General features: G+C 39.5%; 1 protein-coding gene across 4 annotated transcripts in view; it reads left to right on the forward strand.

The window, feature by feature from the left end:
* The window catches only part of Fcrl2 (Fc receptor like 2), a 41214-nt gene extending 20058 nt beyond the window's left edge, over nt 1–21156 (forward strand). The window contains exons 2-13 of one of the 4 annotated variants that reach the window (XM_074047765.1): nt 6912–6997; nt 7940–7960; nt 12750–13010; nt 13269–13553; nt 14711–15001; nt 15985–16263; nt 16546–16662; nt 18807–18834; nt 19079–19197; nt 19441–19506; nt 20777–20808; nt 20895–21156. In XM_074047765.1, coding sequence (XP_073903866.1) covers nt 6919–6997; nt 7940–7960; nt 12750–13010; nt 13269–13553; nt 14711–15001; nt 15985–16263; nt 16546–16662; nt 18807–18834; nt 19079–19197; nt 19441–19506; nt 20777–20808; nt 20895–20933 — 1617 coding nt within the window. In that variant the 5' untranslated portion in view covers nt 6912–6918 and the 3' untranslated portion in view covers nt 20934–21156. Of the gene's footprint in view, nt 1–6698; nt 6998–7939; nt 7961–12749; nt 13011–13268; nt 13554–14710; nt 15002–15984; nt 16264–16545; nt 16663–18806; nt 18835–19078; nt 19198–19440; nt 19507–20776; nt 20809–20894 lie in introns of those variants that run through there. The other 3 variants (XM_074047764.1, XM_074047763.1, XM_020183022.2) reach the window with 3 other exon arrangements.
* The last annotated feature ends 1799 nt before the right edge of the window (nt 21157–22955 follow it).

Below are 22955 nucleotides of genomic sequence, written 5' to 3' on the forward strand. Positions count from 1 at the left end.
CCAGGTAGGCTTCATCCCAGGGATGCAGGGGTGGCTCAACATATGAAAATCAATAAACGTAATAAACCACATCAACAGAAGCAAAGACAAAAACCACTTGATCATCTCAATAGATGCAGAAAAAGCCTTTGATAAGATCCAACATCATTTCATGATAAAAGCTCTAAGAAAACTAGGAATAGAAGGAAAGTTCCTCAACATTATAAAAGCTATATATGACAAACCTACAGCCAGCATTATACTTAATGGAGAAACACTGAAAGCATTCCCTCTAAAATTAGGAACCAGACAAGGATGCCCACTATCTCCACTCCTATTCAACATAGTCCTGGAATTCCTAGCCAGAGCAATTAGGCAAGAAGAAGGAATAAAAGGAATACAAACAGGTAAAGAAACTGTCAAAATATCCCTATTTGCAGATGACATGATCCTATACCTTAAAGACCCTAAATACTCTACTCAGAAGCTTCTAGACATCATCAATAGCTATAGCAAGGTAGCAGGATATAAAATCAACATAGAAAAATCATTAGCATTTCTATACACTAACAATGAGCAAACTGAAAAAGAATGTATGAAAACAATTCCATTTACAATAGCCTCAAAAAAAATCAAATCCTAGGTGTAAACCTAACAAAAGATGTGAAAGACCTCTACAAGCAAAACTATACACTTCTGAAGAAAGAGATTGAGGTAGACTATAGAAAGTGGAGAGATCTTCCATGCTCATGGATTGGTAGAATCAACATAGTAAAAATGTCGATACTCCCAAAAGTAATCTACATGTTTAATGCAATTCTCATCAAAATTCCAATGACATTCATTGAAGAGATTGAAAAATCTACTGTGAAATTTATATGGAAACACAAGAGGCCACGAATAGCCAAGGCAATACTCATTCAAAAGAACAATGCAGGAGGTATCACAATACCTGACTTCAAACTATATTACAAAGCAATAACAATAAAAACAGCATGGTACTGGCACAAAAACAGACATGAAGACCAGTGGAACAGAATAGAGGTCCCAGATATGAAGCCACACAACTATAACCAACTTATCTTTGACAAAGGAGCTAAAAATATACAATGGAGAAATAGCAGCCTCTTCAACAAAAACTGCTGGGAAAACTGGTTAGCAGTCTGCAAAAAACTGAAACTAGATCCATGTATATCACCCTATACCAAGATTAACTCAAAATGGATCAAGGATCTTAATATCAGACCACAAACTCTTAAGTTGATACAAGAAAGAGTAGGAAATACTCTGGAGTTAGTAGGTATAGGTAAGAAGTTTCTCAATGAAACCCCAGCAGCACAGCAACTAAGAGATAGCATAGATAAATGGGACCTCATAAAACTAAAAAGCTTCTGTTCATCAAAAGAAATGGTCTCTAAACTGAAGAGAACACCCACAGAGTGGGAGAAAATATTTGCCAACTATACATCAGACAAAGGACTGATAACCAGAATATACAGGGAACTTAAAAAACTAAATTCTCCCAAAACTAATGAACCAATAAAGAAATGGGCAAGTGAACTAAACAGAACTTTCTCAAAAGAAGAAATTCAAATGGCCAAAAACACATGAAAAAATGCTCACCATCTCTAGCAATAAAGGAAATGCAAATTAAAACCACGCTAAGGTTCCACCTCACCCCTGTTAGAATAGCCATCATCAGCAACACCAACAACAACAGGTGTTGGCGAGGATGCGGGGAAAAAGGAACCCTCTTACACTGCTGGTGGGAATGTAGACTAGTACAACCACTCTGGAAAAAAATTTGGAGGCTACTTAAAAAGCTAGACATGGATCTACCATTTGATCCAGTAATACCACTCTTGGGGATATACCCAAAAGACTGTGACACAGGTTACTCCAGGGCACCTGCACACCCATGTTTATTGTGGCACTATTCACAATAGCCAAGTTATGGAAAGAGCCAAGATGCCCCACCACTGACGAATGGATTAAGAAAATGTGGTATCTATACACAATGGAATTTTATGCAGCCATGAAGAAGAACAAAATGTTATCATTGCTGGTAAATGGATGGAATTGGAGAACATCATTCTGAGTGAGGTTAGCCTGGCCCAAAAGACAAAAAATCGTATGTTCTCCCTCATATGTGGACATTAGATCAAGGGCAAACACAACAAGGGGATTGGACTATGAGCACAAGATAAAAGCGAGAGCACACAAGGGAGGGGTGAGGATAGGTAAGACACCTAAAAAACTAGCTAGCATTTGTTGCCCTTAATGCAGAGAAACTAAAGCAGATACCTTAAAGCAACTGAGGCCAATAGGAAAAGGGGAACAGGTACTAGAGAAAAGGTGAGATCAAAAAGAATTAACCTAGAAGGTAACACCCACGCACAGGAAATCAATGTGAGTCAATGCCCTGTATAGCTATCCTTATCTCAACCAGCAAAAACCCTTGTTCCTTCCTATTATTGCTTATACTCTCTCTACAACAAAATTAGAAATAAGGGCAAAATAGTTTGTGCTGGGTATTGGGGGGGGGAGAGGGAGGGGGTGGAGTGGATGGTAAGGGAGGGGGTGGGGGCAGGGGGGAGAAATGACCCAAGCCTTGTATGCACATATGAATAATAAAGGAAAAATGAAAAAAAAATAAAATCCCTAGTTATCAATTCATCAAGTGGGAGATTTGATTTATTTTATTTTGACTTGTATTTAATAAAGACTGTATTTGTTTCTGTTTCAATCCTGGTGTGCCCCAACTTGGCACTATATTTTGTACCTCATTTAAGAGATTGAACATGATTCGCAGATAAGATTGTTCCTCTGAATCTGGCAGACTATTCTTCAGTATGAATCTCCAAGTTAAAAGTCTGTCTGGTGGATCTAAAGGAGTTTTACATGTCTATCTAATGCTGCTTCCCTCTAAACTCTGTAACTCCATCCTGTTGGTAACTAAGTATCTTTGCATAAAGAACATTATTATCTCTCAAGTACATACAATCCCACTCCTTGACCACAACCGTAATCATTAAGTTACCCCCCACAAGGAAATTCTAAGCCTCTTAGTTGGGGTTGTGGTCCCTCGTTTGCATGCAAGTTTAGGTATACTTCCAAGTTATGTCCATCTTCCTGTAAATGTGTACTATCTGTCAAATACATAGCAGTAGCTACATGCAGAATGAAAATCTTGAAAAACCTGTTGCCATTCTTGTGTCCTATCCACCACACTACAATAGTATAATAGTGTTTAGTGTCTAAAACTATTTCTCTTTTCTACCCAACACTTATTTTAAAATTAACCCTGAATTAAACCTCATACTATTTGGTAATACCTTGGAAATATTAATTCTCAGGGGAACAGGCCACATTTCTATAGATGGCATATCAAAGTCAGTGCAAGGACATCAGTAGTTTGAACAAATCTTCTCAGATGTCTATGAAAAACATGTACTTACCATCAAATCCAGTCCATCTTCTGAATACTTCTCTCTCTACTCCTTTCTATCTATCAGAGTCCTGTGCCTCTTGGATGGCGAGATTGAAAGGAATTATAGACTACCTAGAAGTCCATTGGCAGGCAGGCCTTGATGAAAAGGTCAGTGACAGCTTTAGCTCCAGGGAAAAAACAATTTCCTCTCTTACAAATGTCTGTCATCCATTTGCTTATGCAGAAAGTTAAAGTGGCATTGCTTGGTGCACTTTGAGGTGAGTGAAGCCATAAAACACAGGGCTTATTTTCTATGAACCCTTCAAAAATACATAAATTACATACATTTATTGTAAGAACAGTGGAAATAACTAATAAGAAAAATGAGAAAAATAAAAATCACATTTAATTCCATTATTCAGCTATAATTACATTAACATTTTGGTGTTTACTGTCCCAGACACCTTTTTCCAGGCAGGGTGGGTGATGTTCAGCAGATAAATTGCATTCTGTAGCTACTTTTCTTTTAACTGTATATCATAAGCATCTTATTTTACTATTATTATTCTACAGAATCATTTTTAATATCTACTTGTCATTCCACATAATTTTGACACATCATTTATTTGTAATCTTCCCTCATTGAGTATTTTTAGTATTTTCTTTTTATATAATTATAAGAAAGTCTATGATGTGCATCATAAAGAAGCATCCACATTCCCCCAGTTAAACTACATATAGTGAGTAATAAAATGTCAAATATTTATCTGAACATATGCAATTTAGCCTGTGAAAACTTCACTATCGGTCAGTCTCCACCTATGATTTTGTGATTTTTTAAAAATTTTTATTGTTTTATTATTCATATGTGCATACAATGCTTGGGTCATTTCTCCTCCCTGCCCCCACCCCCTCCCTTACCACCCACTCCGCCCCCTTCCTCTCCCCCCAACCCCCTCGATACCCAGCAGAAACTATTTTGCCCTTATCTCTAATTTTGTTGAAGAGAGAGTATAAGCAATAATAGGAAGGAACAAGGGTTTTTGTTGGTTGAGATAAGGATAGCTATACCGGGAGTTGACACACATAAATTTCCTGTGCATGTGTGTTACCTTCTAGGTTAATTATTTTTGATCTCACCTTTTCTCTAGTTCCTGGTCCCCTTCTCCTATTGGCCTCAGTTGCTTTTAAGGTATCTGCTTTAGTTTCTCTGCATTAAGGGCAACAAATGCTAGCTAGTTTTTTAGGTGTCTTACCTACCCTCACCCCTCCCTTGTGTGCTCTTGCTTTTATCATGTGCTCAAAGTCCAATCCCCTTGTTGTGTTTGCCCTTGATCTAATGTCCGCATATGAGGGAGAACATACGATTTTTTGTCTTTTGGGCCAGGCTAACCTCACTCAGAATGATGTTCTCCAATTCCATCCATTTACCAGGGAATGATAACATTTTGTTCTTCTTCATGGCTGCATAAAATTCCATTGTGTATAGATACCACATTTTCTTGAGCCATTCATCAGTAGTGGGGCATCTTGGCTGTTTCCCTAACTTGGCTATTGCACTATATCTAGCAATAAAGGAAATGCAAATTAAAACCACGCTAAGATTCCACCTCACCCCTGTTAGAATAGCCATCATTAGCAACATCACCACCAACAGGTGTTGGCAAGGATGCAGGGGAAAAAGGAACCCTCTTACACTGTTGGTGGGAATGTAAACTAGTAAAACCACTCTGGAAAAAAATTTGGAGGCTTCTTAAAAAGCTAAACATTGATCTACCATTTGATCCAGCAATACCCCTCTTGGGGATATACCCAAAAGACTGTGACACAGGTTACTCAGAGGCAACTGCACACCCATGTTTATTGCAGCACTATTCACAATAGCCAAGTTATGATTTTGTGATTTAAAGTTTCATGCTGCATAAGATCCAAAAAGGTAACTTGCATCTAACTGGACACTAATCCTGTGAAGGTGTTGTACAGTGGACTCTTCTCTTATCCATGGAAGATACATTTCAAGAACCTCAGTAGATGCCTGAAACTACCAATAGTATCAAACTCTATATGTACTGACTTTTTCCAAATATACATGTCTATAATTAACTTTAATTTATAAATTAGGCACAAGAGATTAACAAAAACTAATGATAAAATAGAACAATTACAACTTTATGCTGTAATAAACATTATTTAAAACTTATAAATTATTTCTGGAATCTTCCATTAATATTTTTGGACTGTGGTTGACTATGTGGTTGTAGAAAGTGGAATGCTGTGTATAACATTTATGGGGACTGCATGTAATCAGAATGAGAGTGATAATGGGTTCTGCCCTGATGCATGCTTTTCTTTGCAGGGGACAGCTACATTAGATCAGCTTATGGGGCAAAAAGCAATATAGACTATAAACGGGAAAAGAGACAATTTTTTTTGGTTTTTTGGTGGTACTGGGGCTTGAATTCAGGGTCTCACGTGAAAAAAACTGTTTTAAACGGTATAGAGCAAGTGCTTGTAAGCTTAGTAAAAATCCCATTCTAGGACTGGTGGAGTGGTTCAAGTGGTAGAACACCTGCCTAGCAAGTGTGAGGCCCTGAGTTTGAACCCCAGCACCACTAGAAAAATAAATAAATAATATGAAATAAAACAAAACCCCATTGTAGAAAAATAAAAAACTGCCCAAGGAAAATCTCACCTAATAAATCGGCCTTTGAAACAATGGCCTTGTTACTTTAAACAATACAGAGAAGTAATGTACCACAGTAACTTCAGTACTTAAGAGCTGGACTATGGAGCTAGATTGCCTGGGTTTGAATCCCAGCTCTGTTATTACTAGAAAGTGATCATGTTTAACTTACCTTCAATTCCTTATGTTGATAATTAATCCCCAATACAATAGAATTAAGAGGTAGGACCTCTAGGTGGTAATTAGATCATGAAGGTATAACTCTCATGAATGAGATTAGTGCTCCTATAAAAAAGGCTTGAGGGAATTTATTTGCCTCTTCCACCATGTGAGATACGAGAAGTCACCATCCATGAGAAACAGGCTCAATGTCAGCAGACACCAAATCTGCTGGTCCTTGAACTTAGACTTCCCAGCCTTCTGAAAGTGAGCAATGTTGTTTGTAAATTACTCAGTCTAACATATGTTGCAATAGCAGCCCAAATAGACTAAGACACTGGCCTTTATAAAGTGCCTCACTTTTCAAAATTGTATAAAGGGAGCAGTGCTGACCTTAAAAGCTTGCTGAGGGTATTTAGTAACTAACTATAAGGCACTCAGAATTGTGTTCAGCTCGTGAAGAGCTGTACACAAGTGTTAGCTATCCTCATTAATGCAAAGATGTGAACTTTCTCTGGCATTGAGAGGATCATCTCTAATTCTCTTAGTATCCACAGGACAAAAGATAGTGGTCAAACATCACAGGGCTGTTCTACTTCCTTTTTTTTCTAATTATACAAAAACATATTCTGAAAGGCTCTTTTCATTCTGTGCTCACAGGTCTCAGATGGTGGCTGAGAGAATACTTCTTCTAAAACACCTGGATCAAGTCCTCATGCTGCTGTGGTCATTGCTGATCATCTTTGGTGAGTTCAATAATCTGAGTTAGAACAGAGATGGCCACAGGAAGAGATCTCCAACTCCTGAAAGGTCTGGGGCTTTATCAGAGCCCAGAGAACAGTGGGAATGCTCAGGTGTCCATTTCTAGCTTCAGCTTTAGAAGCAGATGCAAAGCTGGGGACACAGAACATGAAATTGCAGTGTATCTTAATCCTTTCTTGTCAAGGCAGGCCACTACCATTGGTTGATCATGAATTTATGCTTTGATATCTTAGGTCTGATTAAATAATATGATATTCTCATAAGTAAAATATTCATAATTTCAATACTTAATATTTCCTCTCTTTTCCATGAAAACTAATTATCTGTAAGATTTGAGTTTAGAAAATACATTGATCCCCTTTGCTAGGGTTCCTCTGTTAAATCACACACTTTGAGGAAGACAAGGGCTGCTGCTAGGAAACAAGATTCTTTTCTCTAGTTTATTAGGCACTAAGTAAATATTTTATTATTGGAGGAAAGGGGTTCTAACAAAAAATATGACCCAAGGTAAGGAGTTAATTTAGAGTGAGTTCAACTCTCATGTGTTTCCTGATGAATTCTTTGATTCTTATGACTGTGTTGCCATGTTGCAGCATGTCTACCACTTGGAAGTGAGGAAGGGTTCTAAGGTGAGGAGAAGGAAAACAAAATATTGGGCAGAATTACTAAATATTCAACATCCATGATACTTGTTCCTGGCAATCCCTTTGGTCAAGTTATAGTTTTAAAAATTGACTTGTACTGATACAACTAATAAAGGTTAATTGTATATTTGAGGGTGATTGAAATTTTAGTTTTAAGAGAGTACAAGGATAGAAAAAGAAAGACGGGAAGAACTTTTTGAGCCACTTATCAGAGTAATCTAAATTTCTAAATTATGAAAACAAATGCTCTGTTCTAACCTCTGACTTTTGCTCCCCTCACAGCTTCATTCAGTGAACAGACGGGTGAGTCTTCTTTGTCTTTGTTGTTTTCAGTACCTGGCGTGTCACTCACTGGCCACTATAGGGTCCAATAGGAAGACTGTGGAGATGTTCGGTAGTTATTGCTCCCTTGGGCCAACATACCCTGCAGTTGGTCACACAGCCTCTGCTCTGACACTTCCTGCTTGCCTGGGTGATGGGCATCACCTAGCCTTCTCGTTAAGAGCCCAGGTGCAGGAAGTAACATCTAAAAGGGGACCTGCAGACCGGATGGAAGATTGGTTTGGAGAGAAGTGCTTTCCTGCCCACAGGACTGTAACTCCTTAACACCCTCTGAGTAAAGGCCCAGCATCCTCGCAGCTCTAAAAACAGTTATTCACAGAGGAAAGTTCAGGGCTAAACATTTCTGCATGGTCAGAGTCAGCACATGCCATGGTTGCTTCTTTAGCTCTAGGTCAGAAGTCAGAAAAATTCAGTAAGACCAGAGAATGAATAATTTTCAGGTCTTTTTTTATGTCTCCAAGTTAACTGGTCAGCTCTGTCTTCCTAGAAGGAAAGCCACTATGAACCATATGTAAGTGAAGGGACTCACCTGTCTTCCAATGGCACTTTATTGACCAAAACAGGACACCAGCCAGTCCACAGGTTATAGTTTGCCTAGATTCATTACTTCTGAATTTTTAAAATGCATGTGTTACTCTCCTAAAGTTGTGTGACTAAAACTAATTTCATTTCATTCATTCATTCTTTTTTTTTTTGGTGAAACTGGAGTTTGAACTCAGGACTTCACACTTGCAAAGCAGGGACTCTACTACTTGAGCCAGACCTCCAGTCCATTTTGCTCCAGTAATTTTGAAGATGGTGGTCTCAGAAATTATTTTCCCAGGCTGGCCTCTAACAGAGATCCTCCTAATCTCATCCTCCCAATAGTTAATATTATAGACATAAGTTACCAGTACCCAGCTTATCTCACTCTTTTTGACTTAAAGCTGTGCTCAGTAAAGGAAGTAGATGAGAAAAATATTTTATTCTACATTCAGAATTTCCACATGAGCCAAGACTAAATCTAAAAAAAAAGTGAGATTTGTTCCCTTACCTATCCAATGCTAGCCATCTAGTGGAAGTGGAAGTGGAAGGGCCTCTTTGGACTCTGAGGAACTATGCTGGAGTAAGTAGATCTTGTCTCACCTTGAATGGAACAGAAACGTCCAAAGATACCTTAGAAGTCAAGGCCTGAGATGAATTTAGGAGCAAGTCTCATCTGTTTGTGTTAATTCTGTACCAAGTAAATTCCCTGACCCCTGCATTATGATACCCATCACTTCACTTCCTATTTCGGTGGAAATTAGGGGAAGCCTCAGTTAGCACTTAGCTGATTTTCGACCAGAAGTGGAAATCATGCTTTTATTCAGCGTGATGGGAGTCAGGCTCCCCCAGTCAGTCATGCACAGCATTCAGAGAGCACTACAACAGCCACATTACCATCTTTCCTTTCCCTCTTCTCAGAAAGCTGGATGTTCCTTATAATTTTGAGAGCTCTCCCTTAACAAAGAGGGATAAAAAAGACCTTGGTTTAATATGATGTAGTGAAAAGAGCAGGAGTTACAGAGCCTAAAAGACCAGATTTAAACCATGATTTCATTGTACCCCTGCTTTGTGGGCTGGGCCATCACCTGGCCTCTGAAATCCAGTCTTGTCTCTAGTGAAATCTCTGACCTGTCAAGAATTACACTTCTCTGCCAGGTATGAAAATGCCATTTAGTACAGCAGCTGAAAATGTCTTTTTTTCTCTCCATTCATGACCTCAGTGTAGCCCTTCTCTCTCATTTCTTCCTTATAGCTCCACCCATACCCTGTACTCACCACCTACCCCTGCCATGCAAACCTCTGAGAGATATTGTTTGCATTTTGTTCACACTATAGTGCTAGTGAAAATATTCCCTCAAATTCTTGCAAAAAATTCTTCAGTTCTGTATATCTTGCCCTCTGTTAAGTCTTTTTGGTCCTGTTTATTTGCTCTACTTAAGTCAGCTCCCCAGGATGTTATGCTCAGTGGCTTTGACTTCAAGTCACCTTCATCCCTTCAGGCTCCCTACCTCCACCCCATCTCACAGACTCAAAGCCCATTCTTTTGTTGCTCTTGAAGTGCAGTCACGATGACCTCTTGTTCTCCCTCAGACATCATTGCTTCAGTAACAAAGACATTCACAACATCAAGGTTGCGAACGTTCATAGTTAACTGAGTGGTACATATATGCAAGCATGGTTCTATATTTATCTCATAAAATTCTTTAAAAGCCCTAGAAAAGCAAATGTTATTCATTGTTCCATTTCTCAGATGAGCAAACTGAGGTACAGAAAGGTAAAGTGCTTTGTTTAAGATCATTCAGCTAATAAGTAGCAGAGTTGGACTCAAAACAATGTGACCTTGCTCTTAACAATTAAGTTAAACATTTTGAGAACCCAAATTAATCAGTAATCCTTGGCAATGAATCACCCTCACCGCAAATTTTCTTCCGAATCTCCAAGCTCCATGTCCCTTTCTCCCAGTGGATTCCCCTAAAGTCATCTCACCCTGCAGCTACTAATTGCTGGTTGCAGATTCAGCACTATCTAGTTCCTGCTACTCTCCACTCCATGCCTTTCTCCTGGGGATGTTCTGCCTCTGAAGGAGTTTGAGATCATGAGCTTACTGACCCAAGGTATTGCTTAGCAGTTCCCAGAGCCTGTGAGACTGCTTTGTGATACTTAACAGAAATATCTCTAACCAGGACCCAGATGTTTCCTTCCTATCCTCAATAGCGTTCTCCCTAGTAATGTTTCCAGTTTCTACATGAAGAATGTACTTGTAGTCTAAAAGAAATGATGCACAGCCAAGCTTGGTGGCTCATGTCTATAATCCCAGCACTTGGGAGACTGAGGCAGGAAGATCATGAGTTGGAGTGTAGCCTGAGCTACACAGTGAGAACCTGTCTCAAAAAATGATTACTCTGATACAAACACTGCATAATATAAACATGTATTGAAATATTGCACAATACCCCATAAATGTGTACATTTAAGCCCAACTTTTCTGTCCCTACCATTTCAATGTTTGAAAGAAGATTGTCTCCTAGCATCTAACAGGGATTCTGGCTTTCCTGGAATAGTCAGTAACAAACCATATAGTTTCCTAAAATTATCATCCCATTAATGAGGCTCCAATGTCATGATTTATAGGTTTACTGAAGTCCCTACTTCTTGTGGTATTTTGGCTCTGATTCTTCATTGGTATTTTATGAACCATCACATTTCTTACAAGATTGGCTTCTGCTTCCTTCCACTACACACCCATATCCTGGCAGTCATGAGACAACTGAACAGGACTGGGAAATTTGTTTACTTGAGATATAGTTTAGTTCTTTACCTTGAGTCAAAGTCCTTAACTGTAATCCTAAAATATAATGGCAATGTCACAAACAGAACAGGTTCTGGTACCATAAGCCAATGAAGTGCCAGGATAGAAATTAGAGAACCTCGGACTCATCTAAGGAGAGGGCCCTGGAGAGCACAGTTGACTTTTGTTTTTTTCAATGCAATTAAACCTTAGGAACTGAACCTTGGGTTATGCATTGAAGGAACAGAAAAAATATTCTAAAAATATTCAAATAGAAACTTTATTGATGATCCCGAGGTTTAAACTCAGGACCTCGCATTTGTTAGGGAGTCATTCTACCACTTGATCCACATCTTCAGCCCTTTTTGCTTTAGTTATTTTTCATACAGAGTCTTGAGCTTTTTGTCTGGGGCCAGCCTTGAATTTCAGTCCTTTTACCTATGCCTTCCACATAGCTAGGATTTCATCTATGCCTGGCTTGTCTGTTGTGATGGAGGTCCAGCTAACTTTTTGCTCAGATTGGCCTGAAACCTCAAGCCTCCCAAACTCTGCCTCCCAAGTAGTTGGAATTATAAGCATGAGCCACAGTGTCTGGCCTTCAAATGAAAACTTCTGAGAATTAAAGGTACCAGACCTTATTCCAGTAATTGGAATAAGGAGTGACCCAGGAATCCAGGTCACTTGGTGGTCCATCCGGTGAGACAAGAAGAAGGGAGAGGACCTGAATTTATAATAGTGTAGTGTCTCTAGAGCCAAAGGGAGACATGGAAGGGTGGGAATTAGACTGCCCACTTAGGACGATGGTCCTCCATATGATATTACCAATAGAGACTGCTTAGGATGTAGAGCTTTTTCAGAACACTCCCTCATCCATATGAAAAGTTTGGCTTACCTTGACATTTCCTGAAATGGACTGAACGTTTGTGTCGTTCCAACCCACCACCAAAATTATATGCAATTTATATATGATGGTTTGGGGAAGGAAGGACTTTGGGAAGTAATTAGATCATGAGGTTGGAGCCCTTGTGAATGCATGAATGCCCTTGTAAGATGGGACCAGAGAGCTAGATATCTATTTTCTTGACGTATGAGGACATAACGGGAAGTCAGCAGTCTACAGCCTGGAAAAGGCCCTCACCAGAGGCAAATGACATTGGCACCCTGAACTTGGGCTTCCAACTTTCAGATCTGTGAGAAATAAATTTCCATTGTTAATGAGCCACTCTGCCTATGACATTTTCTGATAGCAGTCTGGGCTAAGATACCCCCTCAGGAGAAATGGGATGCAGCCCTGAGCAATTAAGGCATGGGTTGCCACCTCCATTCTGTCTAAAGATGTAGAGGCTATATGCCTGACCACTCACTGCCCAAGAGCAGAGTGAGACATCTGGGCTTTCTTCAGAAATAGTAAATCCAATTTCTCTTCATCTTTTGCAGATGGACTGACCCTCCTGGCACCTTCTTCTGTCTTTGAAGGAGACAGCATATTTCTGAAATGCCAGGAAGAACAAACCTCAAAAATCAAGTTGATGACTTACTATAAGGATAAAAGATTGTTATTTTATTCAAGACAAGCCTCAAGCTTCCCTATACAAAATGTAGTTTTGAGTGACAGTGGTGAATATTACTGTACTGCTACTTTTAAAAACATCCTGCAAAGGAAAAAAACTTCAGCAATAATAAACATCAAAGTCCAAGGTAAAATTTTCCTCCTGTGAGAGCTGGGCTGGGCAGGAAGCAGAGCAGGGTAGGTACCTTATAGGAGAAAGCTACCCAGAGACCAAATGTGGACTGGAATGCTTGTGATTTGATCATGCTAGGGAAATGTGCTGGAAGACATGTGCCTGGTCCTGACTGTTGTTTGCTGGAGTTGCTTCTCACCAAGTGCTTTTCAGCAAGCACCCTGAACCTCATGGGTTTTCATGTTCTGGTGGCTGTTGTGATCTTTCTCTCCAGAGCTGTTTCCATATCTTATGCTGACAGCCAGCACCTTTCAACCCATTGAGGGAGACCCAGTGACCTTGACCTGTGAGACCCAGCTCCCTCCACAGAGGTCAAATGTCCAGCTCCAGTTCTGCTTCTTCAGAGATGGTCAGGCTCTAGGATCAGGCTGCAGCAGCTCCCCAGAGCTCCAGATTCCTGTCATGTGGAGGGAACACTCAGGCTCCTACTGGTGCAAAGTAATCGCAGTGAGTAACAGGGCCAGAAAACAGAGTCTCCAACACCAGATTCATGTGCAGAGTAAGTATCAGTGGGGTTGACTTTAGGGATGGGGTGGGGAAAGACAGGAGTGCTGGAACTTCACCTTGAACTTCTAGTCTTCTTGTGTCTTTGTCAACTCAGCTAGAAATTCCAAATTGTTCTTCACATCTTTCTTCATAAGAATCAGAAGTGGACTAAGCTCCTTATACTTTTCTTAATTATTTAAGAGATATTCATTGTTTAAGTATTCATCACTGACTATGCCTCAGTGTTCAGCAGTGGACTAGGTACTTTAAGAGGCAAGGCACCTGCTTTCCGGTGGCTGCCCAAATGCTTCACATGCTGGAATCACAACAAATTGACTTATGCCAGGGCAATGTGGTACTACAACGTATGGGGCTAAATGGAGCAGCAGACAAAGGTGAGATCAGGATAAACTGGAGTAGTTGGATGGGCGCTTTGAAGTTAGGAATAACAGAAGAATTGTTATTGAAAATGCTATTAGGAAAAATGTCTTTTCCGAGATAGGACCAATGCTATCATTGTCCCTATTCATTCTGTGCAAAAGACATCTGACTTTACAGCGACTCATCCAAAAATAATTAAACATTTCCTATCTTATGAAATTGATGATCCATCACAAATTCTTCTGTTGTTGCCCATAAAATTAGCCAGGATCAACCTTAGGCCATACAAATATCTGTATCCAGGTTCTTTTTTTTTTTTTTAAATTTTACTAGGATATATTCATTATACAGGGGGGATTCATTGTAACAATTCCAAATAGGCTTATATAATACATTGGTTAGGTTGCCCCCACCTTCTCTCCCCCTGGACTCCATCCTTGTCCCACTTCAAGCAACTGCAAGAGGTTTCATTGTTCTATTTCATATAGGTAAATGAAATCTATCAATAGTATTCTCTCACTTAATCTCCTTTGCTCATCCTCCCTCCTTCCACGAGTATCCCCCCTATACACATTGTACCAATTTTACAGTCCTGTCTTTCATTATTAATTTCTAGTGTATCCACATTCTTAAAAGATAATTGTCGTGGGTTCCCTATCTCTGAAGGAATAGTTATGATGTACTACACACACAATCCCCATATTCCTACTCATTGCATTAGAATCAGTCTAGTGTCTGTTTCAGAATGTCCAGCTCAGGGTTCTCACCTGTTATCTTATATCTATCCAGGAATCCCAGTCTCTGATGTGAGCTTAGAGACCCAGGCCCCTGGGGGATGGGTAATTGAAGGACAGAAGCTTGTGCTGCTCTGCTCAGTGGCTAAGGGCACAGGAAACATCACATTCTCCTGGCACAGAAAAGCCACAGAAAACAGTCTGGGAAATAAGAAGACCCAAGGTTTCCTGTCAACAGAGCTGGAGATCCAGGCCATGAAGGAGAGTGATGCTGGTGAATATTACTGTAGAGCTGACAATGGCCATGAATCCATCCAGAGCAAGGTGGTGAATATCTTTGTGAAAAGTGAGTTAATATCTCAATTCATCTCAGCCAGAAATTCTAAAACTATTTCATGGGTACCTAGGAGATACAAATAAGTCCCAAGAGTTCCTAGGGATCCATGCTATGGAAAACCAAAAGCAATTTGAAGATGGGTTACTCATTCAAGCTAAACTGCTGACATCTTTCTTTATGTGGAAGGAGCTTCAAAGAGGGTTGGATTGGTGTAAGACAAAATTAGATGAGAACAACAAATGACCATGTCTCTAGACAGTACCGCAGAATCAGTACTCCTCCAAATTTCCAAATATGGTTGACCCTTGAAACATACATGTCCACAAATACATGGATTTGAGTTTTGTCCTGTTTGTTTGAGAAATTTTTTTTGACATTTACAACAACTTTAAAAAACTCACAGATGAACCATATGCCTAGAAATATTGAAAAAATTAAGAAAAAGTTAAGTATGCCATGGATCCTTAAAATATTTAAGTAATAGCCTATTTTTATCATTTAATTCTGCAAAATAAGCACAAATCTATTATAAAAAGTTAAAATTTATCAAAACACAGACACAGACTGTACATGGCACCATTCACAGTGGAGAGAAATGTAAACAACATAAAGATGCAATATTAAATCAAAACTGCCTATAACCAACTGCAGCAATACCATTCCCCTGTGATAACTTCATAACCATCTCCTGTTGCTATTGTGGGCTCAGGGCTCAGTTGTTCCAAGTATGCACTTAAAATGTCCTGTGATGCCTCATCTGTTTATGGGTAGTTTTCTTCAGCAAATTGTGTATTTCAGTAAAACTGTGATCTCTTATGGTTTTAGCATATTTTTCACCATATATAATACAAATAACATACAAAATAGTGTGTCAATCAACTGTTTCATTATTGGTAAAGCTGCTGAGCAACAGTCATTTTTGGTGTGACTCTAGTGTAGGAGTCTAAGACAGTATCATAAATTTTCTCTGATAGCTCCTCTGTGTCTGTCAGTTCCAGTGTCCTGCCCTGTCCTCACCTTCAGGATCCCCAGGGCCCAGGCTGTGGTGGGGGATGTGGTGGAGCTTCACTGTGAGGCCCTGAGAGGCTCTCCCCCCATCCTGTACCAGTTTTATCATGAGGATGTCATCATGGGGAATAGCTCAGCTCCATCTGGAGGAGGAGTGTCCTTCAACTTCTCCCTGACTGCAAAACATTCTGGAAACTACTCCTGTGAGGCCAACAATGGCCTGTGGGTCCAGCGCAGTGAGGCAGTGTCATTCTCCATCTCAGGTGAGTTGGTGGTCCCTAGATATGAAGTGTTATGATCAGTGGCTCTGTCCCACCTATCTTTATTGGTACAAACTTGAGGTTTTAGCAGACAGGAGGTGTCCTGGGTGATGTCTGCTGTGTGTGGGGAGAGAAGGAGTTCTCATTGTCTGGCTGCTTCTTTTCTTCCCTATATCTTGAAATGTACAGACCACATTTAAATATCTCTTAAAAGAATTTATATTTACCATTCCTTCATAGTACTGACAGAGATTCTGTGACTTAAGCACTGGTTTCTTCTCCCAGATTCTGATGGTCACAGAAGAGACTTTGTCACAGTCAGAATTCTCGGGGGACTGTTTGGTATCCTTGGTTTCTTTGGTGTTGCTTGGCTGTTTTATTGTTGGTCCCACAAAATATCAGGTTGGTATCTACTATTTCTTTTGTTTTCCCTTTAATGCTATGACCTTTTCCATTACTGTATAGATTATTTTTACAGAAGAAAAAAATAAAAAAACCAAATCTTCCAAAATGCAATAACTTCTTATGCTTCCAGCTCTGTAAGTTTCCACAAGGTGGGTGATGCTGCCATGCTACTAATTTAACAATTAGTATCCCATGTTCTCACTTGTGAATAAAATATTAACATATTTCTTCATGCTTAACTTTTAAATTAAAAGTCTAAATATTGACTATAATTCAATAATTTTCAGTAAGCATAATTAGTTTATACACAGTGAAGTATGATATAATAAGGATCTAAATTTAAAGGATCTAAAACAATTTAACTAAATTTTTTGCTTTCATTTATTTATCTCTTATTTGTCACCCTACTCTCAATAAGAGCAGTGCCTCCTCTTTGAATTCTTGGATGCACTATATGTGTTCTATGGAGCCAATATTACCCACATGTCTGGTGGCTGATGCTGGCTGTAAGTTGGAATCCTAGCCAACATTGTTAACTAAAGCACACATCTGTGCGTGGCCTCTCAGTGTGGCCTTTTATTTCTTTTCACAGCATGATAATTCAAAGTAGACAGACTTTTTACATGTTGGCTCAGGCTTTAGAAGCAAGTGTGATAGCGAATCTTCAATATCTCTTACCAACTAATTTCAAAATTATGCTGCAGCATCACTTCTACCATCATTTTATCTTGTACTAGTGCCTCCATAAGCTTGGCCCAGAATAAGGGGAGGATCATGGAATCTACCTCTAAAGGGCAAACATGTCAAAGAATCTGCAGCCACATTAAAAAATTTTCTACATACACCATTGTTAATCTCAATCCATATTCCTAGTCCCACAAGACCAGGAAAACCACAAGACTTCAGGCTGCCCTCTCAGGAACTGGCAAATGTCCCATGGAACAATTGATTCCAGGAGCCAGATTTATTGTCCTGAGCCTCTGTCCTCAAACCTTGCCTCAGTGTTTTTTCACTATCTTATTACCAAATAATTACAAGACAGTCATATAACCACTTGGCTACTATACTGGACTCAATGCCTCTGAAAACATATTTTCCTTAGCACTCCTAGTTGTCATACGTAGAAGGACTGGTTCCAATTTCTTTATCAATCATTCCTAAAGATGTAACATAAAGCATCTGTGTTTTTGTCATTTCATTATGACTATGTATCACTGTAATGTATTTTTAAGATGAATAATTTAGAGAATTCCTCTAAATGATTTCTCATAGTGATCTCTGTTAGTACTCTATCTGTCAAAAAATTACCAATGACCAATTATTAGATAAAAAAAATAAAGTGTGATTATCTGTAATAATCAAGAACAATTTTAAGTGTGTATTATTATCCACACTTAAGAATCTTGGGTAAGTTTGTCATGCTCACACAACCAGCAGAGGGCAGAGCATACACCAGCATTCAATTCTACCTGACTAAACCCTGCAAAACCCTCAAATTGGCCTTGCTGCACTTCCTGGCTTTACTCTTCGTCCCTCATTTCACCTATTTCAGTAAAATATTACTGATTTAATATGTCAGGTACAGAAAAAGCATCAGCGCACATCAGAATCTCAATGTGAACTTTTAAGCTCTTACAAAAAGACTTCCTTAGACTTGTCTACCACCATTAAATGAAAGGAAATTTGAAAACTCATCAGTTAACTTTTTTCCATGTACTAAATATTTTACCCAGTATTTTCAAGTCTAGTTCATTTCTGAATTTTTTCAGCACCTTCATAGTTTTATATATACTGTCAAGTGCTATTCATAGTGCTTGGTTCAAATTATACACCTATAAGGATATGAAAGTTCTTAATTCATGATATACTAGTCACACAGCATGTTGTAAGTTTTTTTATTTTTGCACTTCTTGTTAACTTAAAAACTTTAGTGCTTTGTAGTTTTGATTTGTGTATCTCTATTCAGTGAGCTTTATGCTCATGACATTTCATTATTTTGAACTGAATTTTTGGTAGTCTTCTTAGTGATTTTAGATAATTTCTAGCAATAAATATATCTTTATTCGCAATATGAATAGTAATGGGCTTTAAGAGATAAATCTTGCTACACTGAAATGACTGTTCCTTTACCTATTTTTCAGGAGCAAGTTCTGTCACTAATGGACCCAGGTGAGAGCTATTCCCAGCCAAAATTTCAACTTCAGTGGTCTCCCTCATTCACAGTTTTGAATATCTATTACTCAAACTCAAATTATTATCTTATTTATAACTTTTGAAAAAGCCAAAGTTAAGGAATAGAAAATTTTTGCCAAGTCAAAGTAGACAGTCTATGCAAAGTGCCATGAATCACTTAAGTGGCTTTTACTCACTCTCTCCCCAACCTCTTTCCTGTCTGTTCTCACTACTACCCTAGAGACTACCATGTAATAAGTTCACTGTTTCACAGAGGTGCTGATGTCCCAAACCCTCAAGAATCTACCCACTCCAGCCCAATCCCAGCCATAGAGGAGCTTCAGCCAGTGTATGTCAATGGTGAGTCTCCCTACTGGGACAGTCTCTGGGACTGAGACATGCAAGAGAGGAAGCTGGAGAAAGACCCTGAGGTAGTCTAGCCACCCCAACCTCAGAAGGTTCAGTCATTCCAATAAGCAAATGCTTTCCTTGAAACCATATTAGGGCTGGAAGGGAGGATGTTGTCATGAAGCAGAGGACTGGGAAGATGTGCATGAAATTTGAATGTAGCCATATACATTGGAAATTCTTGTCTTCTTGCAGTGGACCCTGTAGGTGTGGATGTGATTTACTCCCAGGTCTGGACCAGCCAACATCCAGAAAGCTCAGGTAAGAAACTAAAAAGTGGTTCCTCTCAGATGCATCTTCTCAAGAAAGTGGTGAGTTGTATGCAACAGAGATTTCAATATATCACTTGCCCTTGTTATGATTAAAGAAGGACCAAAAGACAACTGGAGACAGGCTTTCGTGGAAAAGCTGAGCTAAAGAAGTAGGCAGATATCCAGTGAGTCTTCATTGGGATAGAACTAGACATTCAGGGAGCATCTGGGATACAAGGCAAAGGGAGAAAATCAGGCCAGACTTAAAGTATTTAAAGTCTAATATCTCAAGTCAGTTGAAACTGCTTCCTTGTGCTGCTTTCAGAGGAACTGCAATCATAGCAAGGGATGAGAGAAGTCACTGAATGAGTCATTCTGATCAGAGAATTGTCATTTTGACATGTAGCTTTGCAAGAACTGAGATAATACTTCTGCAACAGTGCAAAGCTGTCTTTCAAACTGCTGCTCAGTGTGCTGAAAACTGCAACCCTGAAGTCTGCCCTTTGCTCTGTGCTCCCAGCTACCTCTGATAGAACCAGTGACTGTTGATAACTCAGCCAATTTCCTGGTCAGTGGTCATCTAACCTTACTCCCCTGAGCCCATGAATCTAGGTCCTCTTTTAATCTTGCTTAGAGTTGTGCCAGTGGAGCTTGCTATAGACATCTGACTGTGCATCAATTCTTCTTCTCTGACTATGACCAGCCTAGCAGAATAAAAAAGGAGCAGTAGTCTGCTGGATGCTGTTCTTCCAGGTCTTCTAGGTGTTGCTCTCAGTTAGTGGAGGAAAGAAAATTCAGTCCCACTATGCATGCCCAGAAAGAAGAATGAAAGGAGCAGACATAACTGAGGGACCCTACAGCTAAACTCAAACTGCTCTGTGACTCAAGATCTGTCCTTTCTTATCTATTCCTCTAACTTTTTTCTATAAGGTAAGATGACCCACCCATGGTTGGTTATCTACAAAACATAGAAGAATGGCAGGAACGTGAACCCTGACAGAATATTGCAGTGGTCAGAAACCAAAGGACAATATCCTCTAGGAAATTGCATTAGAGAGGAAGACCTTTGTTAATAAGTGTGTGGGGGGGGCACTAGGGGATGAATGATGTCTTAGTGGAACTGCAGACTAAGCAAAATTAAAGGACAGATTTTACAGAACTGGAAAAATTGGAACTTCAAACATTAAGCACAGCAGGTCTATGCCCTGGGGCTTGAAGTATGGGAGTGAGGTCTAAGTAGGAACTTAAGAACTCAGTACCTTTTTTTTTTAACTCCACAGCAAATGCCAGAAGGACATTTTCAGAGAACATGGTAAGCTAGACTTCTTGGAAGATCTATCTTTCCTTCCTGCTCCATGTTCCTTCTCTTGCTCACTTAGTCCTGTGTGTCCCTCCCAGGACTCACAAGTTATCTACTCTTCTGTGAAGAAGTCATAAACTTGGAGGAATCAGAGAAGATCAGCACCAAAGACAGAGCTTCACTAAAGGAGTCCATAAAACCTAATGAAAGAGCTCAAAGCTTATCACTGGTCAGAGCCAGAATGCGCAAGCCACCTGAGGTCATTACTTTGTCTCCATCATTTTCCCTCCCCAATATCTTCTTTTATTCATTAAATATTTATTGAAATATTCCATACCCAACACTGAGAAAGAAAATTATTCCTGCTGTCTTCTTTTATGCTATTAATGTGCAAAGAGTGAAGAAGAATAAACCAGAGAGAGACAAGGCCTCACTTTTACCTACTTTTTAAAAAACATTCTAAAAAGCACATTTATTTATTTATTTATCTATTGTTGTGCTGGGTGGGAGTACACTGTGCCATTTACAAAAGTTCTTATGATATATCAAATATATTACACTTGAATTTACTCCCTCCATGTTTCTTCTTTATCTTCCTCTCCCCCAATCCTGGAATAGTTTCAACAGGTATCATTTTTTCATTTACATGCCTGTATTTACAGTATTTGCACTATATTCACTCTCCTACACTATTTACCCACCTCTTCCCCCCTCTCACTGGTATCAGCCCCCCTAGGTAAGACCTGTTCTGCCCTCCTATTCTCTGATTTTGTAAAAGAAAAATAATGTCATTTTTGCTTGTCTAAGATAGCTACATGGGGAGTTTCCTTGTGGCACTTCCATGTATATATGCATTGTAGCCTAAACTGGTTCATCTCTATTTTTTTTCTTTCTACCTTAGTCCCTTTTTTATGGTGGTTTCGCAGGTTCATTCTGTGTAGAGAGTACATCAACCATATTCACCTTCTTAACTTCATTCTTTTACCCTTCTTTCCCTTCTTGTATGTGACCTCTCCTTAATGTGAACTGTTTTTCATAATATTACTGTATTTCTATTAAAATAAATATATTTTCCTTTTTTTTTTTTGGTGGCATCGGGGTTTGAACTCAGGGCTTCACACTTGCCAGGCTGGCGCTGCCATGCTACCAACTCACCTTCACTTACTTTGAAGTGATGAAAACAGAATCCACTTATGCACTGCTTTTTTTCCTCTCAAACTAGAATTCAGATGTCTTCTATTTCTCCAGAGGTATCCAAGTTTTAAATTTAATTCTTTATTGCTTTTGTGAGAACTTGAGTGTTGAACTTGTAGAGGAAACAGCCTGAGTTAGCTTTTCATGTTGTCTAGGCTCTTGAATATTCAATTTTATATCAATTTAAGCAATTTAAGACAGGCATTTATTTTTTAATACTAGATGTTTTACATTGATTACCTCCATATTGTAAGGAATAGGAACACATTCTGTGGAGCCCACTACCTGCAGGGGTGTCCCAACCCCATCCTCTACCTGTAATGTGGTTTTTGAGCACAGTACTTAACCCCTCCATTCCTCAGTTTCCTTACCTTTAAATGGGGGATAACCCATAGGGTTATTATGAGGATTAAAAAATATTCATATATTGCTTAGTAGAATTTCTGTCATATAGTTAACTCTATGTAAGAGTTCATTAGTGTGAATATACATATTTTTCACTCGGCCTGCAAACTCAGCACTATGAAAATAAAAAAAGCTGGATTCCAAGATGGCGGCTAGAGGTAGGAAGCAGAAAACGACCCTCCTATAGTGAAATCTTGGAGAGATGCTGGAGACACACTTTGCAGGCATAATCACTGAGAAAAGGAATAACTTTGACCCCTCCACATCTCCAGCCGGTGCAGAGAATCTCCACTTCACGTTAAACGGAGAAACGAGGAGGGCCCCCAGGGCCACCAGTGGCCGGCATCCATATGGCTTGGGAAGACGCGGACCAGGTGAGCTTCGCGGTACCGCAGTACCCCCACAGACAAGCCTTGGCCAGAGCAGCATAGCCCCCTGGACAGACTGACCTCCACCCGGGAAAAAAAGAGAAACTGAGTAATAAGCAACAAGAACAGTTAAGACACGCTGGAAAGAGGGTGGGGCGCCCTGAGCGCTGAAGATTGGGGGAAGGGAATCCT

The sequence above is a fragment of the Castor canadensis genome, chromosome 11, assembly GCF_047511655.1.
Source record: "Castor canadensis chromosome 11, mCasCan1.hap1v2, whole genome shotgun sequence".
Lineage (NCBI taxonomy): Eukaryota > Metazoa > Chordata > Mammalia > Rodentia > Castoridae > Castor > Castor canadensis.